The sequence below is a fragment of the Mirounga angustirostris genome, unplaced genomic scaffold (genome assembly GCF_029215605.1).
Source record: "Mirounga angustirostris isolate CCGP_5_RB_7025 unplaced genomic scaffold, mMirAng1.0.hap1 SCAF_13, whole genome shotgun sequence".
In the NCBI taxonomy this organism is placed as follows: domain Eukaryota; kingdom Metazoa; phylum Chordata; class Mammalia; order Carnivora; family Phocidae; genus Mirounga; species Mirounga angustirostris.
The window spans coordinates 56428158-56447301 of NW_026991721.1; the positions used below are offsets into that span (position 1 = coordinate 56428158).

Sequence of the window (19144 nt, forward strand, 5' to 3'; positions counted from 1 at the left end):
TTTTTCAGACATAACTATTTTATAGTTTTTGGTGCTATTGTAAATGGTTTTTTATTTTAATTTCCAATTGTTCATTGCTAACACATAGAAATATGATTGATTTTTGCATATTGATCTTATATCCTGAAAACCTGCTAAACTCATTTATTAGTTATAATAGCTTTTGTGTATGTCCTTTATGTAGATAATCATGTCACCTGCATATTAAGAGATTTTTAGGGGCGCCTGGGTGGCTCAGTCGTTAAGCGTCTGCCTTCAGCTCAGGTCATGATCCCGGGGTCCTGGGATCGAGCCCCGCGTCGGGCTCCCTGCTCCGCAGGAAGCCTGCTTCTCCCTCTCCCACTCCCCCTGCTTGTGTTCCCTCTCTCACTGTGTCTCTCTCTGTCAAATAAATAAATAAAATCTTTAAAAAAAAAAAAAGACATTTTTACTGCTTCCTTTTTTCCCCTTACCGTAACAGCTAGAATCTCCAGTATAATGCTGAATTGAAGTGGTGAGAGCTGACAGATGTCCTTGCCTTGTTTCTGCACTTAGGGAGAAAGCATTCAGTCTTTCACCATTAAGTATGATGTTAACAGTAAGGTTTTTGTAGATGCCCTTCACCACGTTGAGGAGTTTCCTCTATTCCTATTTAGTTTGCTGATAGCAGTTGATGTTGAATCTTGTCAAATGATTTTTCTTTTTTAGTTTATTTATATCATAGATCACATTGATGATTTTTCAGCTATTAAACAAACTTTGCATTACTGATAAACTCCACTTGACTCATGATATATTACCCTTTATATATTTAGTGGAATTGATTTGTTAAAATTTCCATAAGCATTTTTGTATTTCTGTTCATGGCAGATACTAGTCTATAGTTTTCTTCTCTTGTAATGCTTGTTTTACAGTGATTTGAAAAGTATCCTTTCCTCTTCTATTTTCTGGAAGCTTAGAATTGTGTAGAACTTTTTCTTCCTTAAATATTTGCTATAATTCATCAGGGTAGTTATCTGAGCATAGAGTTTTCTTTGTGGAAGTTTTTTTTTTTTTTTTTAACAAACTCAATTTCTTTAGTAGATAGAGGATTATTCAGGTTTTTCTTCTTGAGTGGACTTTGATAATTTATTTGTGTCTTTCAGGGAATTTGTCCATTCTAAGTTGGCCGACTTTATTGAAACAAATTGTTTATAATGTTCCTTTCTTATTCTTTGATTATCTAGAGAATCTTTAGTGTGGCATCGCTTCTCATTCTTTTTTTTTTTTTTTAAGATTTTATTTATTTATTTATTTGACAGAGAGAGATACAGTGAGAGAGAGAGAACACAAACAGGGGGAGTGGGAGAGGGAGGAGAAGCATGCTTCCCGCCAAGCAGGGAGCCCAATGCAGAACTCGATCTCAGGACCCCGAGATCATGACCTGAGCTGAAGGCAGACGCCCAACCAACTGAGCTACACAGGCGTCCCTCTTTTTTTTTTTTTCTTTTTTAAAGATTTTATTTATTTATTTGACAGAGAGAGACACAGTGAGAGAGGGAACACAAGCAGGGGGAGTGGGAGAGGGAGAAGCAGGCTTCCCACTGAGCAGAAAGCCCGATGCGGGGCTCAATCCCAGGACCCTGGGATTATGACCCGAGCCGAAGGCAGACGCTTACGACTGAGCCACCCAGGCACCCTGCTTCTCATTCTTGATATTGGTTAATTGTGTCTCCACTTTTTTCCTGATCATTCTGCTAGAGGTTTATCCATTTGATAGATCTTCACAAAGAAACAGCTTTTAACTTCATTGATTTTTTTTTTCCCCTGTTTTTCTGTTTTCTGTTGTATTGATTTCTGCTCTGGTTTTTATTACCTTTATTCTGATTCGTTTGGATTCCAATAGTTGTTTCCTAAGTTGAGAAAACTGTTTCCCATCCCCCAGGGATCACTGTCCTTCAGTGATGTCCAGTGTTCATATATTTTGAGTTCTTTAGTTGTTTCTGGAAGGAGTTTAAATCTGGTCCTTGATACTCCATCTTATCTGGAAGCAGAAATCTATGTTGCTGATATTTTCAACATCATCCTTTATAATCTACTTGTGTTGTATTTGGAATGATGTTCAATGTGATCACTTCTCTGTCCAAATGAAACTCAGAGGTTCTGCTAGTCAGTTATAAAGAGCTGCCTTCCTCTGTATTGAATATCACCAGATTCTTTATGTAATTTCTTCTTTCCTCATCCAAAAAAAAAAAAGAGTAATGATTTATTATGAATCCAGCATGTGTTATGGGTTTAAATATGTTACCTCTGGGGCGCCTGGGTGTCTCAGTCGTTAAGCATCTGCCTTCGGCTCAGGTCATGATCTCGCGGTCCTGGGATGGAGCCCCACATCGGGCTCCCTGCTCAGTGGGGAGTCTGCTTCTCCCTCTCCCTCTGCTGCTCCCCCTGCTTGTGCTCTCTCTCTCTCAAATAAATAAATAAATAAATCTTTAAAAATAAATAAATAAATAAGTTACCTCATTTAATCCTTATGATAACTCTATGAAGAAGTAATTGTCTTCATTATAAGATAAGGTAATTGAAGCTGAGAAGTTAAATAATTTGCCGGCGGTCACACAACAGTAAATGGTATAGTCAGCTTTCAAACTCAAGTCTGTCAGACCCAAGGACCCAGTATTGCTTTCTAGTTCATTACAGTACCATAAAGTTGATGAAATCCTTCAGAGGTTGTTTTGCTGAGTACAAAGAGACAGCTACTAATACCAACTCAGAAAGCTTTTTCTTATCTGCCCCTGCAAAGAGAGTAAGCATTTTACAACATCTAAGAAAGGAAAAACATTAGTACAGCTAGAAGGAATAGTTTTAATTGAAGTTCTGTCAGGTGGCAGGAAGGAAAAGGGCTAAGAGAGCTATTGTTAAGAAACAGAGGAAGAATGTGATTTTAGAAATGCTGGGTCAAGAAAACATTGTAACAGTGAAGTTACAGAGGGTGAAAGAGGGAAAAAGCAGAAGTTATTCAGCAGTGACATACTTTGGAAAGCTGCTGGAGCGATGAAAAAGCACATGGCCCTGACCCCCATTGCTGTCACTGAAACTTTTCATTCCCTTCCATGAGAATCAGACAATGAACTCAGAATAAAGGGGAAAGAAAAGAATGTTTAGTATCAAACAGTGTTGCCAACGTAAAATGTTTTGGATTGATTCCCAGTGGCACAGCACAGTGCATATTAACATTCCTTATATATTTTTGGAAGCATATTCTACCCACATTGGCTCTAATTTTAGTTTTTATAGATGTATGGGTGTTTTGTGTTGTTCTGTTGCAATGCCTGGTTATGGATTTTTTTTTTTTAAATGTCTGTAACCTCTACTAGAGTACGAAAGCTGTGTCTTCTAAGTATATGTAAATATGTTTACCTTTTATGGCAGTTTCTAGCATGTGATCCTCATCTTTTATATGACACGATGCCCTTTTGGAAAGTGATGGTATCATAGCCTGAGATGATTTGAAAGGTCAAGATTTGAGTCTTACTTTGTCATTGACGTGACTGACCATAGATGAATTATTTGTAAGATGAGGCACATGATTATCTCATTCAACTGTGAAGAATTTCCAGGAATAGTTATAAATGAGAATATTACAAGGGCTTTGAAATGTAGGCAGTACATTTGACAGGAAATATGTGCCATTTATTCTTTTAGAAGGCTCTATAGAATTTTATAGAGTCAGTTTTAAATGTTAATAATTACTCAAGAGAAATCACTTTAATTCATTAAAAAGTAGAATTGGACAATATAGGCAGCCTCTATGTTGCAACTCGCTGAATGCCAGGGAGTCTTGACCTTCTGCAAACACCTCTTCCTATTCAGAGGCCTCCCTGCACATTCAGCATTTAGTGGTGGCAGTTTCTCCACTCTAGAGTATGAGCTCCTGCAAAGCAAACTGTGTCCTTCGTTTCATGTCTATGAGCCTGGCACAGTGTTCAGCTTATTGCGGGGATTTGATATTAAAGTTATTCTTTCTATTGTGAGGCCTAATTCTGACTGTTCAGTCCTTCTATCTTTAATGTTGTAAACATGCATGCCTTTGCATATTTGAACATGGGAAAAAGTAGCTAAATAAATGCTTTTGTGTAACTAAAGACAAAGAAACTTTGCCTGTTTTGTTTCCTGTTTGTTGGATTTTTAGTTTAAAAAGTAAGATATTCTAATAGTTCAGATAGTACAGAGGTACATAAAACACAAGTCAGCCATCTCTATTCTCCGATCTTTGTTTTTCTTACTCTGCCTCCCTCTGTCAGATATTTATTTATGTTCATATAAATACTATTTGTACTTTAATATCATGAATAGTACTCTAGGCAAATACATTTTTTTACCCAGTTACTGAATACTACACTGAAAGTGAACAACAGAATCATCATACAGATACAGAATAGTTGTGAGGGCACCTTGTTTACCTTCATGGCCTTGAGGGCACAGCTGCTGCCCAGCATCACAAGAGGACATTGCACCACATATTGTAGCCTGGGCAAAGGTCAGAGTTTAAAGTATGGTTTCTCCTCAGTGTGTGTTGCTTTCATACCATTGCCAAATTGAAAAATTGTAAGTCAAACCATTTTAAGTTGGGGACCATCTGTAAATTAAATGAGATATTCGGCACTTTATTTTTACAAAGTAGTCTTTGTTTTAGGTGGTTTTGCCCAACTGTAGGCTAATGTAAGTGTTCTGAGCGTGTTTAAGGTAGGCTAGGCTAAGCTATGATGTTCGGTAGGTTAAGTGTATTGAATGCATTTTTCAACTTAGGATATTTTTCAAATTACGATGTGTTTATTTGGACATAACCCCATTGTAAGTTTAGTAAGATCTATAGTTTTACCTCCTGATGCTTTTATTTCTCCATAAGGGATTCATAAAAGTGAAATTGCTAGATCAGGTGATATGTTTAGTTTTTAATTGCAGTAGGCCGGTGTTGTTTTTTTTAAGGATGTATCAGTTTACATTTCTATCAACAATAGAGGAAAGCCTATTTCTCCAAATCCTTGGTAGCTTTAGAAATCTTTCTAACGTTTCCCCATATGATCAGTTTAAAATGGTAAGAGGCTGGGGCACCTGGGTGGCTCAGTCGTTAGGCATCTGCCTTTGGCTGGGGTCATGATTCCAGGGTCATGGGATCGGGCCCCACGTCAGCCTCCTTGCTCGGCAGGAAGCCTGCTTCTCCCTCTCTCACTCCCCTGCTTGTGTTCCTGCTCTCACTGTGTCTCTCTCTGTCAAATAAAATCTTTTAAAAAGTAATAATAAATAATAAAATAAAAAAGAAAATGGTAAGAGGCCTTTACTAGTATTTAACAGTGAAAAGAGAAAGGACACTGATAAACATTTCTTATATATTTGAAAGACATTTTACTCTTGTTTTTGTTTTTTTTGTTTTTGTGTTTTTTGTTTTTTTAAAAACCTGGTCCTTTCAGGGCCCCTGGCTGGCTCAGTCAGTGGAGCATGCGACTCTCGATCTTGGGGCTGTGAGCTTGAGTCCCACATTGCATATAGAGATTACTTAGAAATAAAATCTGCTTTCCACCATCTCTCTGTGTCGCCATAATGATGCACATGAATGTCCTGGCAGATGCCCTCAAGAGCATTAACAATGCTGAAAAGAGAGACAAACGCCAGGTTCTTATTAGACCATGCTCCAAAGTCATCCTCTGGTTCCTCACGGTGATGATGAAGCATGGTTACATTGGTGAATTTGAAATCACTGATGATCACAGAGCTGGGAAAATTGTTGTGAACCTCATGGGCAGGTTAAACAAGTGTGGAGTGATCAGCCCCAGATTTTGATGTACAACTGAAAGATCTAGAAAAATGGCAGAATAACCTGCTCCCATCCCGCCAGTTTGGTTTCATTGTCCTGACAACCTCAGCTGGCATCATGGACCATGAAGAAGCAAGACAAAAACACAGGAGGGAAAATCCTGGGATTTTTTTTCTGGGGATACATTCATGCAAATAAAATGCCTCAGTGGAGAAAGAAATAAAATCTTAGGGGCACAGCTGGTTAAGCACCAGCTCTTGGTTTTGGCTAACATCATGATCTCAGGGTCGTGAGATTGAGCCCCATGTCGGGCTCCATGCTGGGCATGGAGACTGCTTAAGACTCTCTCTCTCCCTCTGCCCCCCGCCCCGCTCTCACATGTGCATGCAGGCGTGCTCTCACTCACTCTCTCAAAAATAATAAAAATAAAATCTTAAAAAAAAAAAAACTGGTCTTTTCATAACAGGAAAAATACAAGTGAGAATAGATACTTTTTTTTCTATGTGCAGTTGAGTAAGTAAATTATATTTTGAAACAATCAGGTTTTAAGTGTTTCTTCCTGCTTTCAACCATTTTCTTGAAGTAAGCAAGCTAGCCAATGGCTTCTAATTTTCCCTAGCTTAATGCAGATCCTGAAAGAGAAGAAGGAGAAGAGTTTGAAGACAACATGGATGTTTTTGATGACAGCAGTTCCAGCCCATCTGGCACCTTAAGAAATTATCCACTTACCTGCAAAGTTGTTTATTCCTACAAGGTGTGTATTTCTCTAACCTATTGCTCATATTAAATTGTGGCAACCCTGAAGACACACGTGACTATGTCTACCCAGCCTCACATAGTGTGCTTACTATAAAATTGGTGTTCAGTTAACGTTAGAGACAATATAACATAATAGTGAACAGTCTAGGCTCTGACATCAGACTGCCTGGATTGAAATCCTGTCTCTGCCATTTACAAGCTCTCTGACCACACTAGCCCCTTGGTCTCTGTGAGCCTCAGTTTTCTTATCTATATTATGGGGATAATATCAGAGGGATAGTTTAAAGATTAAGTGAGATAACACTTTTATAGCAAAGCACTTAGTACAGTGCCTGGCATCTAGTAAATTTTTAGTAAATTGAAATCTTACCCTTATTATCAGTTGGACGCTTTGGCACAAGACCCTCCATTAGGAGGATGACCCTCCAAACTGATACTAAAAGAAAATTGTTTTACAAAAGTTTTGTTAAACTTTACCTTTCCTAATCTTAACATAACCACCCCTTGTTTCCATGGTAAGCAGGGACCTAGATAAATAGATGCCAGAATTTCAAATCCTGATTTGGTGTAATAGTTTTTCATCTCTCTCACCCCTGCTCTACTTACACATAAATTTTTTACTCATACAAAGTACATTGAATTTCCCTCCGCTCATCTAGTCCATCAACCAGCCCTGTTGGCTCTACCTCCAAAACATATCCTGAATCCATTCACTTTTCACCATCTTGGTCTAGGTAGGCCATTGTTTCAATTACTGTAAAAGAAAAAAAAAACAACAACAAAAACCCATAATTGGTATCCCTTCTACATACTTACCTCCCTCCCAACAGTCCATTGTTCACTTTGCAGCCAAAATTATCTTTAACAAATAAAGGAGATTATTTTATTCCCTTGCCTAAAAACCTTTTATAAGCTTTCCATCACACATAGGAAAACAAACTCTTCCCTAGAGTTTATAATGTTCAGATTGATCTGGCCCCTTACAGTCTCCCTAGCTTCGCGTCAGACCATTCTCCTAACCAACCCACTCACCACCCATTACCCACTGTGGCACCATGCTCCTTCCTAACTTGACAACTTTGCACTTGCTGCCCCCTCTACCTAGAACCATCTTTCCCCAGATTTTGGTTGGCTGCATACTGCTCTTCATTGAGGCTTAGCTCAAATAGTGCCTCCTCAGGTCTCCCCTGACAACCTAATAAAAGCCAAATGCTCATTCACTACTCTCTTCCCATTCCCCTTTTCCTTCTTTTATATACTATATAGCACTTACCACCAACCAAACTTAATCTTATTTGTTTTTATATTTCTTTGTCTTGATTCTGCACTAAAGGTCCATAAAAGCAGAAACCCGATCTGTATCCGTGTACCTTGTCTGTGTGTCTCCAGCATGCAGGCCGGTACCTGGCACACGGCAGGTCCTCAGTAAATAATTGTGGGATAAATACATGAATGATATAAGGAAGGCATAAACAAATGAATCCTTCTCTGGCTTCCATGCTGATGGACACCCAATGCTTAAGGGACAACAACAGAAGAAGTGTCTGGAAAGAATCTTCAACAGCCATACATGGGGGACAGTCGCACTCCCACTGTCCCTGGATGGCCACAGCTTGGCAGTATATACTCTTCAACATCAGTGATTCCCAGACTTTTTAGTTTAACATCCTTTCATTATATACTTAAATTATGAATACTTCCTCTTTTCTAAAAGAGGAAGTAAACTCTTTTGATAATGTTTTGAAAATTTCAAAGCATCTTCTGAGATAGTTGGAAAGGTATTACAGAGTATTATAAAACTAGGGTTGGGAATGTTTTCTCATCTCACCTCTCAATATTATATTTACTTTGAAGTTCCAGAATTTAAAATTTAAGGTCCTTAAATGGAGAGGATCCCAAGAGTCTGAGTGATTATAAATAGCTCACATCCCTCCAGCATTCCCTCTATTGGCATATGCCAGGCATGTCCCTATGATAAAGCAGACTATAAAAATCTATTTAACTAGTTCGTCACTGAACATTTATTTAGTGCCTGATAAGTTTCAGGGATGCAAGAATTAATGTGACACAATTCCTGCCCCCCCCGAATGGATAGTCTGGGGGAAGTAAATATTAAACTGAAAAATAGAATATGTATAAAACATTTATAGTAGAGGTTAAAACCACTAATTTTTTCCTGTGATGGGAGAAATTTCATAGATGAGGGGGCACTTAAATTAGGTCATGAGTAAGATCTTACTAAATACAGTGAGAAGGGAAAGAGCCTTCTAGGCAAAAAGAACAGTAGATACAGAGACAGAGGTGGATGAGAGTATGGGGTGTTCGGGAAATGTTACATTCAGTAGGGGGTGAGCATCAGGTGTAGGGATTAGAGCTGCTGGAAATAAAGATGTTTACTGTTAGTAAAGGGCCTTGGAAACCAAACTGAAGTATGGTTTGTATCCTGGCTGGTGAGAACCTTTGGATGTCCTAAAATCAGATGGGGTTTTTAAGAAGGAAACAACCCTGGTCATGGTATAGACACCGTACAGGTTAGATTAAAGAGAAATGGACTATAAGCCTATAGTCCAGACCTGGAAAGGAGGCCTGGATTAATCTGGTGAGAACAAAGAAAAGTTATATTTAAGGATTAGATTCAAAAGCCTTAAAAATGCTCATAACCTTTGCCCCTACTAGCATATATCTTAAGGAAATGATCCACAACTTAGAAAAAGGTTTTGATACAAAATGTTCTTTCATCATAGTGCTATTTTATGATAGCTTGAAGTTGGCTATCCGATAAGAGAATAGCTAAATAAATTAACCATTCATATAATAATGTATATAAAATATTATCAAGATAATTGAAAATTACGTTAATGAGTCTTTTTATGTAAGAAGCAATGATAGGTCAGAAGAGTAAGATGCCAAATTACATGTACCTTAAGATTTCGATTAGGGCGCCTGGGTGGCTCAGATGGTTAAGCATTTGCTTTCGGCTCAGGTCATGATCCCAGGGTCCTGGGATCGAGTCCCGCATCGGGTTCTCTGCTCCTTGGGAGCCTGCATCTCCCTCTGCCTCTCTCTCTCTCTGTCTCTCATGAATAAATAAATAAAAATCTTTAAAAAAAAAAAAGATTTCGATTATACATATTTCCAGCTTTTCTACAGTGAACATGTATTATTTTAATCAGGAAAAAAGCACATTGTTTTCAAAGGAAATGGGAAATAGAGAGAGTGGTGGGGATGCACCACTTGGCTGCTTCTAGGGTTTGATTGTCCCTGGGAGTTAGGACTTCAGGGGGCAGTGTAAGAGCATGTGTTTATTTAGTAAGCCCTTCCTAACCACTTTCTCTCTTTAGTTGGGATACATGAGAAGAATTACATTCCCTGCAGTAAGTAAGTCATTCTGCTGGGAACCCTACAAGGGCAAACAACTAAGCAGAGTGCCATGGTATTTCGTGGTAGTTAGAGAGATGCACAAGCCTTACAACAAAAGGAGGAAGAAGCCACCAGCTCATGGTGGGTGGTCTGGAAAAACATAATAGCTGGGTCTCAAATCATGAGTAATAGTAATAGCTACATATGTGAAGTATTATGTGCCTGGCACCATATTTATGTTATTCTAATCTCTTCAATAACCCAATATGGGAGATATTATCAACCAACCCATTAATTCAACAAATATTAATTGAGCACCTCTTGTGTAACATCCTGTGCTCTTTTCTAGGCTTTGGAATATGGCATTGATGAATACAGACAAAAATCTCTGCCTTCATGGAGCTTACATTCTAATAGGAATAAAAAAGAAAACTGAGGCTCAGAGAGGACTTACGGTCACTTGCCCTTAGAAACAGACTGAAGCTGGACTTGAACCCAGTCATCTAAGTCTATTCATCAGATGGGAAAGAGGGAGCAGGGCCTGCTGGAAAGAAGGAACAGCCTGGTAAAAGCATAGAGGCAAGGAATAACATGGTGTGTTCCAGAGACTAGGGAATAGTGTGTGGGGCCAAAGCATTGAGAGACCACAGTAACCAAACTCTGTAGAGTCTTGAGATCCATGCAGAGGACTTGACCTTGTCAAGTGGAAGAATTGGTCACTGTTTGGGGATGGTATGATCAACCCAGTATCTGCTGATACTACATAGTAGCACTGAACAACTTGCATGGACCTCTATGACTTTTTTACAAGGGCAACAGTATATTTAAAGGTGTTCTTATCCTTCCTGCTTTGTTCTCACACATTGAAGTCCATTGTGTTGATACTTTTTAAGTCTTCCCATGGAATTAGGGAAAATGTCTTTGTTATAGTGTTGCCTTTTGCTGGTATAGTCAAAGCATAGAGAGGTTTCAGATTAGCCAAGAAATTTCACTGGAAAAGCTCTCATGAATAAATGACGTTTTTCCCCTCAATTTTGGAATCAGGTAGTTTACTTAAAATTCTGGTCCTGGAGTATTTCTGTAACTGGTCAGCCATTCTCAGTACTATTTGAACATCTCAAGCAGTTGTGGCAACATCCAGAATCTGGGTTTGATGAAATATTACAATGCATGTGAAATGGGAAGTGAGTCTTAATAAAGTGACCCATTTTCTTGCCTTATTTTTGCTTGTGTAACTTGGAGATATTTTACACTTTGAGATTGTGAGATTTGAAAAACTATATGGTCTTATAGTTACATAGTTGGGACTAATCTTGGGACTTGGGGAACGCTTTTAAGACTGTTCACCAGAGAGCCAGAAGATGCCAGCAGGCCTCTCCCTGCTACATGTGACAGCAAGTCTCTTTAGGAAACACAGCCACACAGTTTCTCCCCCCAAGAGTTTGCTCAGATTCTGCAGTCTCAGGAGCAGTATCTGGTGGCCGGTGCTGGTGGATTCCTGCTGTCAGAGATAATAAAAGCATCACAGCAGCTTGCACAATAGCACCTAGGCAGATCAGCCCAGTCTTCACAGTTAAGTTAGAGCGTAATAAATCCAAATTGCGACCCATCTCAGTCATTTCCTTCCCAGCTTTCTTCTCCTGGCCATTGTTTTTCATACAGTGACTCCAGATCAGTTCCAGGCACCGCTCACGCTGTCATCCAGTCCATGCACATAGCTGTTTGCATTCTCACGGTGCGCACCTCCATTTGCCCTCTGCGCAGTTCCAGTTCAGTGCTTGCTCTGCCTGTGCTTCCCAAATCACCATGGTTCTCGGCTTGCTCATCCCCCACTGACTCCCCCATCCTCCCCAAAATGGCAGGAGTGTCATTTTGAAGAAATGGAGGCATCAAGAAGTTGAGTAACCTAACCAATAGATCCATAAGCTGGAGCTGGAGCCCAGGCCCCTGCTTCCAGCAGAGTGCTGTACAGTTCACTGCACCTGATGGCCTCCTGAGGATTCCGTTTCTCCAGTTTTTGTTGCAGCTTTATTTTGTTTAGTTTTTTAAAGCAAAACTCCACCTCATTACGATAGTTTTACAACCCTTAAATTTTTATGTTCAGTATGTTCTTCAAAATCATTTCAATATTTTGATCCCCAGTTTTTGTTATGATCAGCATACATCTGCTCTTTATCTAACCTTTTTAATTTTGTCCATGACCATCCTACATTGCAGGCTTCTCAACCAGATGAGTTGACCATTGAGGAACATGAGGTGTTAGAAGTGATTGAAGATGGAGATATGGAAGACTGGGTAAAGGTATATTCCTTTGCTCATATCGCCCCTTCTTGTGACATTTTTAGGAGTTGGTTTTGGTTTTGGTTTTGCCCTGTCCAGATGGTGTGTGCAAACCTATTTTGTCACATGTCTTTTACTCAGGCTCGAAATAAAGTTGGCCAAGTGGGTTATGTGCCAGAAAAGTACCTACAGTTTCCCACCTCGAACAGTCTACTGAGCATGCTGCAGTCCTTGGCTGCTTTGGACAGTCGGTCCCACACATCCAGCAATTCCACGGAGGCCGAGCTCGTTTCAGGCAGCCTCAACGGAGATGCCAGTGGTAAAGACTGAAACAAGGCACTCTTTATTTGGTCACATTTGGCCTAAGCAGTATTGCCCTGGAGTCTGCCTTCAGTGGGTTAAAAAGCAAAACTTTATTCCTGTTATATGTTTTCTGTTATTTGGTCACATTTATCCTGTACAATAGAACCCTGAAGTAGATCTTCAGTAAGTAAAAAAATTACAGCTGTACTCTTACCCTGTATGATGGTCTTTTAGTTGTCACATGAGCGTAGGGGTGGTTGCGAAAGTAACCTGGCTGTCCATGTCCTTATGCATTTTTCTCCCTTTTGCTACCTAGTCTGTTTCGTGAAAGCACTTTATGACTATGAGGGCCAGACAGATGATGAATTATCCTTTCCTGAGGGAGCAGTCATCCGAATCTTGAACAAAGAAAACCAGGATGACGATGGCTTCTGGGAAGGGGAATTCAGTGGGCGGATTGGAGTTTTCCCATCGGTGCTAGTGGAAGAACTTTCAGCCTCAGAGAACGGTGATACTCCGCGGGTGAGAGAGATTCAGGTACGTGAGAGGGGAGAAAGCTGAATTAAAAGGTGTTTAAAGGTGTTTAAAGAAAATAACCCCCGAGGGGTGGTTGACCCATGCAAACGTGGGCTACAGTCTCAGCCCCGCCTTCCCACTCCAGTCCTCTGTTGCCAGGTTTCTGCAAAACTGAGTTTGGAAAAGCAGAGACTCACCAACCCGGCTCCTGGGTAATGGCCGTATTACACCTCCATTTGCCTGCTTTTTGTGCTCTGAATCAGTTAACCGAAAGGATAAATTGTATATGACCTACAAAAGAATGGTTTGGTAGGGAGAAAGAAAGAAACCAGAGGGGGAATGTATTGTCTCCGTGCTTAGTTTAGGTAGTGAAAATACTGCTCTTTCTCTCCATCACGGGCAGAGCCTGCCTGCCAGTCCTTTTCAGAGAACTAATGAGCCTACCAGAGCCCCATTTTACTGATGTATCTCTAGGCTCAGCTCATCCTAGCAAAACTTGGCTTTACAGGAAACCCCTAAATCAGGTCTGCCACAGCAGGCCTGGCAGATCCAGCACCAGAAGGAACATGTCTCCCCACCTTGTTTGTGTGACATTGTGACCACCTAGTCTGACATTTACAAAACCTGGGGAATGGGCGCCTGGGTGGCTCAGACGGTTAAGCGTCTGCCTTTGGCTCAGGTCATGATCCCAGGGTCCTGGGATCGAGTCCCACATCGGGCTCCCTGCTCGGCAAGAAGCCTGCTTCTCCCTCTCCCATTCCCCCTGCTTGTGTTACTGCTCTCGCTATCTCTCTCTCTGTCAAATAAATAAATAAAATCTTTAAAAAAAAAAAAAACAAAACCTGGGGAAGTCAGAAACAGCCAATTATTTTATCTTAACAAAAAAATAGAACAGAACTTGTCCTGTTTTTTTTTGTTCTTCACCAGATTTATTGAATTGACCGATCTGGTACGTTTTCAGTAGAATTCTAGAGAATGGTTTGACTTGATGACTGTTTATGATAAACTATAATCAGTAGTGTAATGAGATCTCTGAGAGGAAAAAGTTAAATGCATCACAAAATAGGGTTTGGGATTGTTATTCTAAGCTCATGTGCTTCTAATGAGGCTGACAAAAATTGTAAATAGTCCTATCTGAGCTGCAGAGAACAGTAATATGTCTGAATTAGCGAAGCCAGATCGCCTCTCCTTCCTGCGGTGAGCACTTTGTAGCCTCTCTTTCCTTTGTGGCAGATCTCTCCTTCTCCCAAGCCACCGGGCTCCCTGCCTCCACTGCCGTTATATGACCAGCCTCCCAGCAGCCCTTACCCCAGCCCAGAGAAGAGGAGCTCCCAGTACTTCCCACGCTCTCCTTCAGCAAATGGTAAGCGTTCTCCTGGCATGGAGCTAACTTCATTTTCGTTCAGAAATCCACATGTTCACCTGAAGAGCACACGGATCTGCATTAGCATTTTTATTGCTCAACAACACAAATAAAATGAGCTGCTTGGTTCCCTCCCCTAGAAAACAGCTTCCTTGCCGAGTCACCGGGATTCTCACGGGCACCACGGCATACTCCTGAGACCTCATATGGCAAACTGCGACCCGTAAGTCTCTTATCTGGCAGGGTTACAGAATGCACGGTTCTTCCAAAATGAAAGTTAAAAATTAATGTCTCCCCATGGCCCCTATGTTACGCTGATTCCCCCATGCAAGGGTCAGGTGGGTTGGGGACCATAAAAAGAGCTCTTAAAAATGAAGGCTATAGGGGCGCCTGGGTGGCTCAGTCGGTTAAGCTTCCAACTCTTCATGTCAGCTCAGGTCATGATCTCCTGGGTCGTGGGATTGAGCCCCGTGTCCTTGGACTTGCCGCTCAGTGGGGAGTCAGTCGGCTTGAGAATTCTCTCTCTGCCCCTCCCCGCACTTGTGCATGCACGTGTTCTCTCTCTCTCTCTCTCTCTCTCTGTCAAATCTTTTTAAAAAAATGAAGGCTATAAAAAGCAACACATCTTGGAAGGTCTGGTCTACACGGGCAGTTTTCTCACCGAGCCATGGTGAGATAGCTGTGAAAGTGTATTTAAATTATAGCAAGCTCTGTGAGCATTCACGTGGTCTAATTGTGAAACAGAAGCACTTTTTTTTCCAGCGAACATTTATTGAGAACCTATTTTCCGGGCTTATATTTGGCCTCTTTTGAGGAACAGAGATGAAATGAGATCTACTTCATGCCTCTTTGAGGTTTAAGAGCTTCTATTCTCAAGGAGAATCTACTGTTAGAAATAATCACCTCTACTCACCCCTCACTCCATGCCTTCAACTCCTTCCCCCCACCTCACTGTGAAACAGCTCCAGGGTCATAACTTTCCCACACTCATCCAGTGCATTTATTTTCCTTGAACTGCTTATCAGCATTTGACACCAGTCCTTGAACCACTCACTTCCTTTGGCTTCGTTCATTCAGACATGGATTGAGTGCGTTGTTAAAGACTTTGGTTCTTTATCCTAAGTGTAATAGGAAGCCATTGCAAAGTTGTAAGCAGGACAGTGATGTGACTGGTTTTGCATTTTTGAAACATTGCAATGGCAGCTAAGTGACAGTGAATGGAAGGTGGCAGAATGGACATGGGGAGCCATCTGGAGGCTCGAGCAGTGGTCCAAGCAAGAGGGGACGGCAGCATAGACTGCTGGGTGTGAGTGGGAATGGGGAGAAGTGGGCCAGTTTGTTCCAAAACCCTTTCCTGGTTTGCTTTCTACTCTGGCCCTTTCTTTTTCATTGACCTGTACGGGCTTCTCTGCTTCAGCCCATCTCTGCTGATGCTTCTCAGGGTTCTGTCCATGGGCTGCTTCTCCTGAAGTCATTAAACTCACTCTCCCTGTGCAACCTTATCTCCTCCCACAGCTTTGATAACCATTTATTTACTGACAACTTCCAGACTTCTGCCAACCCAGTCTCTTCCCTGAGCTTCAGCCTTGTGGACATCTCAGTGTACACAAACCAGAGCCCCAAACTCAGCAACAGTGAGTTAATTATCCTCCCTGCCTGACATGCTCCTTCTCCCGTACTGCCCGCCTTGGTGAGTGGAACCTCCATTCTACCACCGCTCTGGCATCACTCTTGGTAGCTCCCTGGCCCTGCCTCCCACAGACAGTCATCACCAAATCCTGCCACATTTACCTTGGAGACAGCTGTCAAATCTCTCTTTTCCTCTACCCACCCCCCACCTGTGCCTAGGTCAGGCTAACATCAACTCTCACTTGACCACAAAAGCTTCCTAAATTGTCGTCTTACCTGTACTCTAGCCCGCCCCCGCTCTTTTTCCAAACTGTTATCCGACTCATCCTTTCACACCTTTGCTACCGCTATTTAAAATCCACCAAAGAGGGGCGCCTGGGTGGCTCAGTTGGTTAAGCGACTGCCTTCGGCTCAGGTCATGATCCTGGAGTCCCTGGATCGAGTCCCGCATCGGGCTCCCTGCTCGGCAGGGAGTCTGCTTCTCCCTCTCCCACTCCCCCTGCTTGTGCTCCCTCTCTCGCTGTGTCTTTCTCTGTCAAATAAATAAATAAAATCTTAAAAAAAAAAAAAAAAAATCCACCAAAGACTCCTCTTTGCCCACAGAGTAAGGCTCAGATTTCTTAACATGGCTTTATGAGGCCCTTCATGACTTCACCCCAGGCCACCTCTCTAGTCTTCTCTCTCGCAGCTCTCCTTCCAGGACAGGCTGAAAGGTTTTCAGTTTGCAAGCACTGCTCTCTCTGGCTTCCACCTCCAGGCCTTTGCTTTGGACGAGGCTTTTAGGGCTACAGCCGAGCTTTCAGCCGAGGAAAGAACCTGATTTGTAGGGTCCACATTTCATCAGAACAGTAACTCCCTGGTGTGGGAAATAGTGAAAATTACTTTGGAAGCACGTACTTTCATGTTCAGAGCATTTGAGACCCCTGGGGTGCCTGTGACTGTGGGTAAATGACCTATTGGGCTTTGGAGGCTTCAGGAAGCACTGAATCAGGAAGCCGACTGACAGTCCATGTATTTGTTTCCTGCTCAGGTCCGGGCAGCTCCCCCTCCACCTACACAGAACCACCGAAGGCCAGCAGAGAAGATTGAGGATGTAGAAATCACACTGGTGTGATGATGGGTTTACCCATCCATTACTGCTACAATCAAGGCCAGGCTTGGCGTTTGGCCATTCTTGTTCTTTAGGCACCTTTGCATGATGATGACTCTTGAACAGAGTGAAAACAAGGAGGATTATGTGACTGGGTGGCCTGGTGGACTCCTCCCACGTTTTGAATATTTTGTGCCTTTTTTTGTTGTCATTTTCTAGGTCATCTCTCCTACCATAGCACAAATCCTAGTGGGCCCTAGAAACAGAGGGGGACAGCCCTCATGCCTGTCAGTGGCCCATTTTTATATGAGACTCAAGACCAGGCCTCATTCAGGGCACAGTCACAGAGAAACTGATCATGTGCACTCGTACAGTATATTACTGTGGCCACAAGGATGTGGCAAAGATCCTCATCTTTCTTCAAGTGGCTTTTGCTCGTCTGATTGAGTTTAATCAGATCATGTCGGCTGCATAAGGAACTAGAAGGAGGGATTTCAGGAGGGGCTGGCTCCTCCCCACAGTTAGTCCCCAGACTGAGAAAGTGAAACCTTACTGGGAAGAAGTGGACCGCCCTGAGTTTATGCCAGTTGCTTTAATGCACATCTCTTCCACAGCTAACAGATTGAAAACAGTAACAGTGTCCTTTGTATTAATATTTACGCCATTCATTTAGTGTTAGTGGAGCTAATATGGAGGGGCTGAACCGATAGCCAAATCTTGTCCATCACGTAGACTAATAGAAAGGAGGCTGAGGCTGAAGCAGAAATGGAGCTTCCAGATCTGAAATGAGCCAATTTAATGTTCTTTTTGTATTTGGGTATTTTTCATCTTAATTTTTGCAGCATATATTCTTCTGACCAACATCTTTAGAATCTGAATGTCTAGATAAATTGGGGACACACACTTGCCTTGTTGAGCTTCTCTCCTGGGGAGGCCCCTCATGTTGTTTTATTCCCAAGCCGGTGCACGAGCCCAGTCAGCCAGCCTGTGGCTGCCCGAGACGGGTGGCCACCCCCCACAGGGTCCCCCTGGCCTGACATTGCCTTGGGAGGAAGAACCTGTGGCTCATGGAGGAAACCAGCTTCCTGTGAAAAAGGACTAAAGGACTGCACACCGTGCACAAGTGCAAACGGACAAGGAAAAAACAAGTTCTCCATGTCACAAGGAGAGCCAAGAGTAGTGTTCTCCACAGGCTAGCGAGCTCACGGTGGCAGGTGGCCCAGAGTAGGTCTCTGTTGGCGGGCCACCTCCTGTGGAAGAACGGGAGTGCCGAACCCAGGGACAAGGGCTTTTTTTTTTTTTTTTTTTTTTTGCCAGTTGCGGTTTTTTTTTTTAGAAATCAGATTTGCAGAATTCAATCTAAAAGTTGTATTATGCTTTGAAAACTCCATCCCTCCTAAGAATCTTTAAAAACTTGAAATGCTCGCCAAATGTCCCCATGGGATTTTTGACCAAATGTCAGGTTACAACTGAAGAAATCTTCAGTTAGTCGTTTGATCACTTCAGTGACAGTACCCAGTGACAAGTCTTCTCTGTGATTTGGGGTTTTTGTTTTGTTTTTTTGCATTTCTTAACCTGTTGATCTATTTGAGGTCTTTTTGTGTTTATCAAACTTATTCTTAAGTTTAAAAAAAATTAAAAGGGTGGCTTTTTTAAGAATTTAAAGTTCTCTGACAATTTAAAAATCTTCAAAGCACTTTAAACAATCTTCCAAGTGCTTGAATCAGGCCGTTCTCGCTACCCAGTCTTGTCTTCTCTCTTTAGCTAGCCAAATTGTCCTTGAATCTGGATTTTCCACATTCTCAGAGGTTATTTGAAATCTTTTGTTATATTTTAAAATATTTTTTGGAAGAGCTGCTGATTTTATTTTAAAAAAAAACAAAAGTTGTAAAAATATGCCTCCTTTTTAAAAAGAACCCCTCCCTCCAGGACATGTAATCCAGCATCACAGTGCACAGGGCCAGGCTCGGAGGGAGTGCCTCTGTGCAGATGTGCTTTCTTTACAGTGGCTGTAAAAAGTTTGTATTTATTATGTATAAAATGTTGAATAATAAAAAAAAAATGGAATTAA

At 41.6% G+C, this 19144-nt stretch overlaps 1 protein-coding gene and 1 pseudogene across 2 annotated transcripts in view; both read left to right on the plus strand.

Annotated features, from left to right (window-relative positions):
• The window catches only part of FCHSD2 (FCH and double SH3 domains 2), a 307059-nt gene extending 287915 nt beyond the window's left edge, over positions 1–19144 (plus strand). The window contains exons 14-20 of one of the 2 annotated variants that reach the window (XM_064576964.1): positions 6393–6527; positions 12110–12193; positions 12314–12491; positions 12792–13012; positions 14225–14354; positions 14495–14577; positions 17014–19144. In XM_064576964.1, coding sequence (XP_064433034.1) covers positions 6393–6527; positions 12110–12193; positions 12314–12491; positions 12792–13012; positions 14225–14354; positions 14495–14577; positions 17014–17097 — 915 coding nt within the window. In that variant the 3' untranslated portion in view covers positions 17098–19144. The remainder of the gene's footprint in view (positions 1–6392; positions 6528–12109; positions 12194–12313; positions 12492–12791; positions 13013–14224; positions 14355–14494; positions 14578–17013) is intronic. The other variant, XM_064576965.1, reaches the window with a different exon arrangement.
• LOC129046361 (small ribosomal subunit protein uS8-like) lies at positions 1524–6367 on the plus strand (annotated as a pseudogene).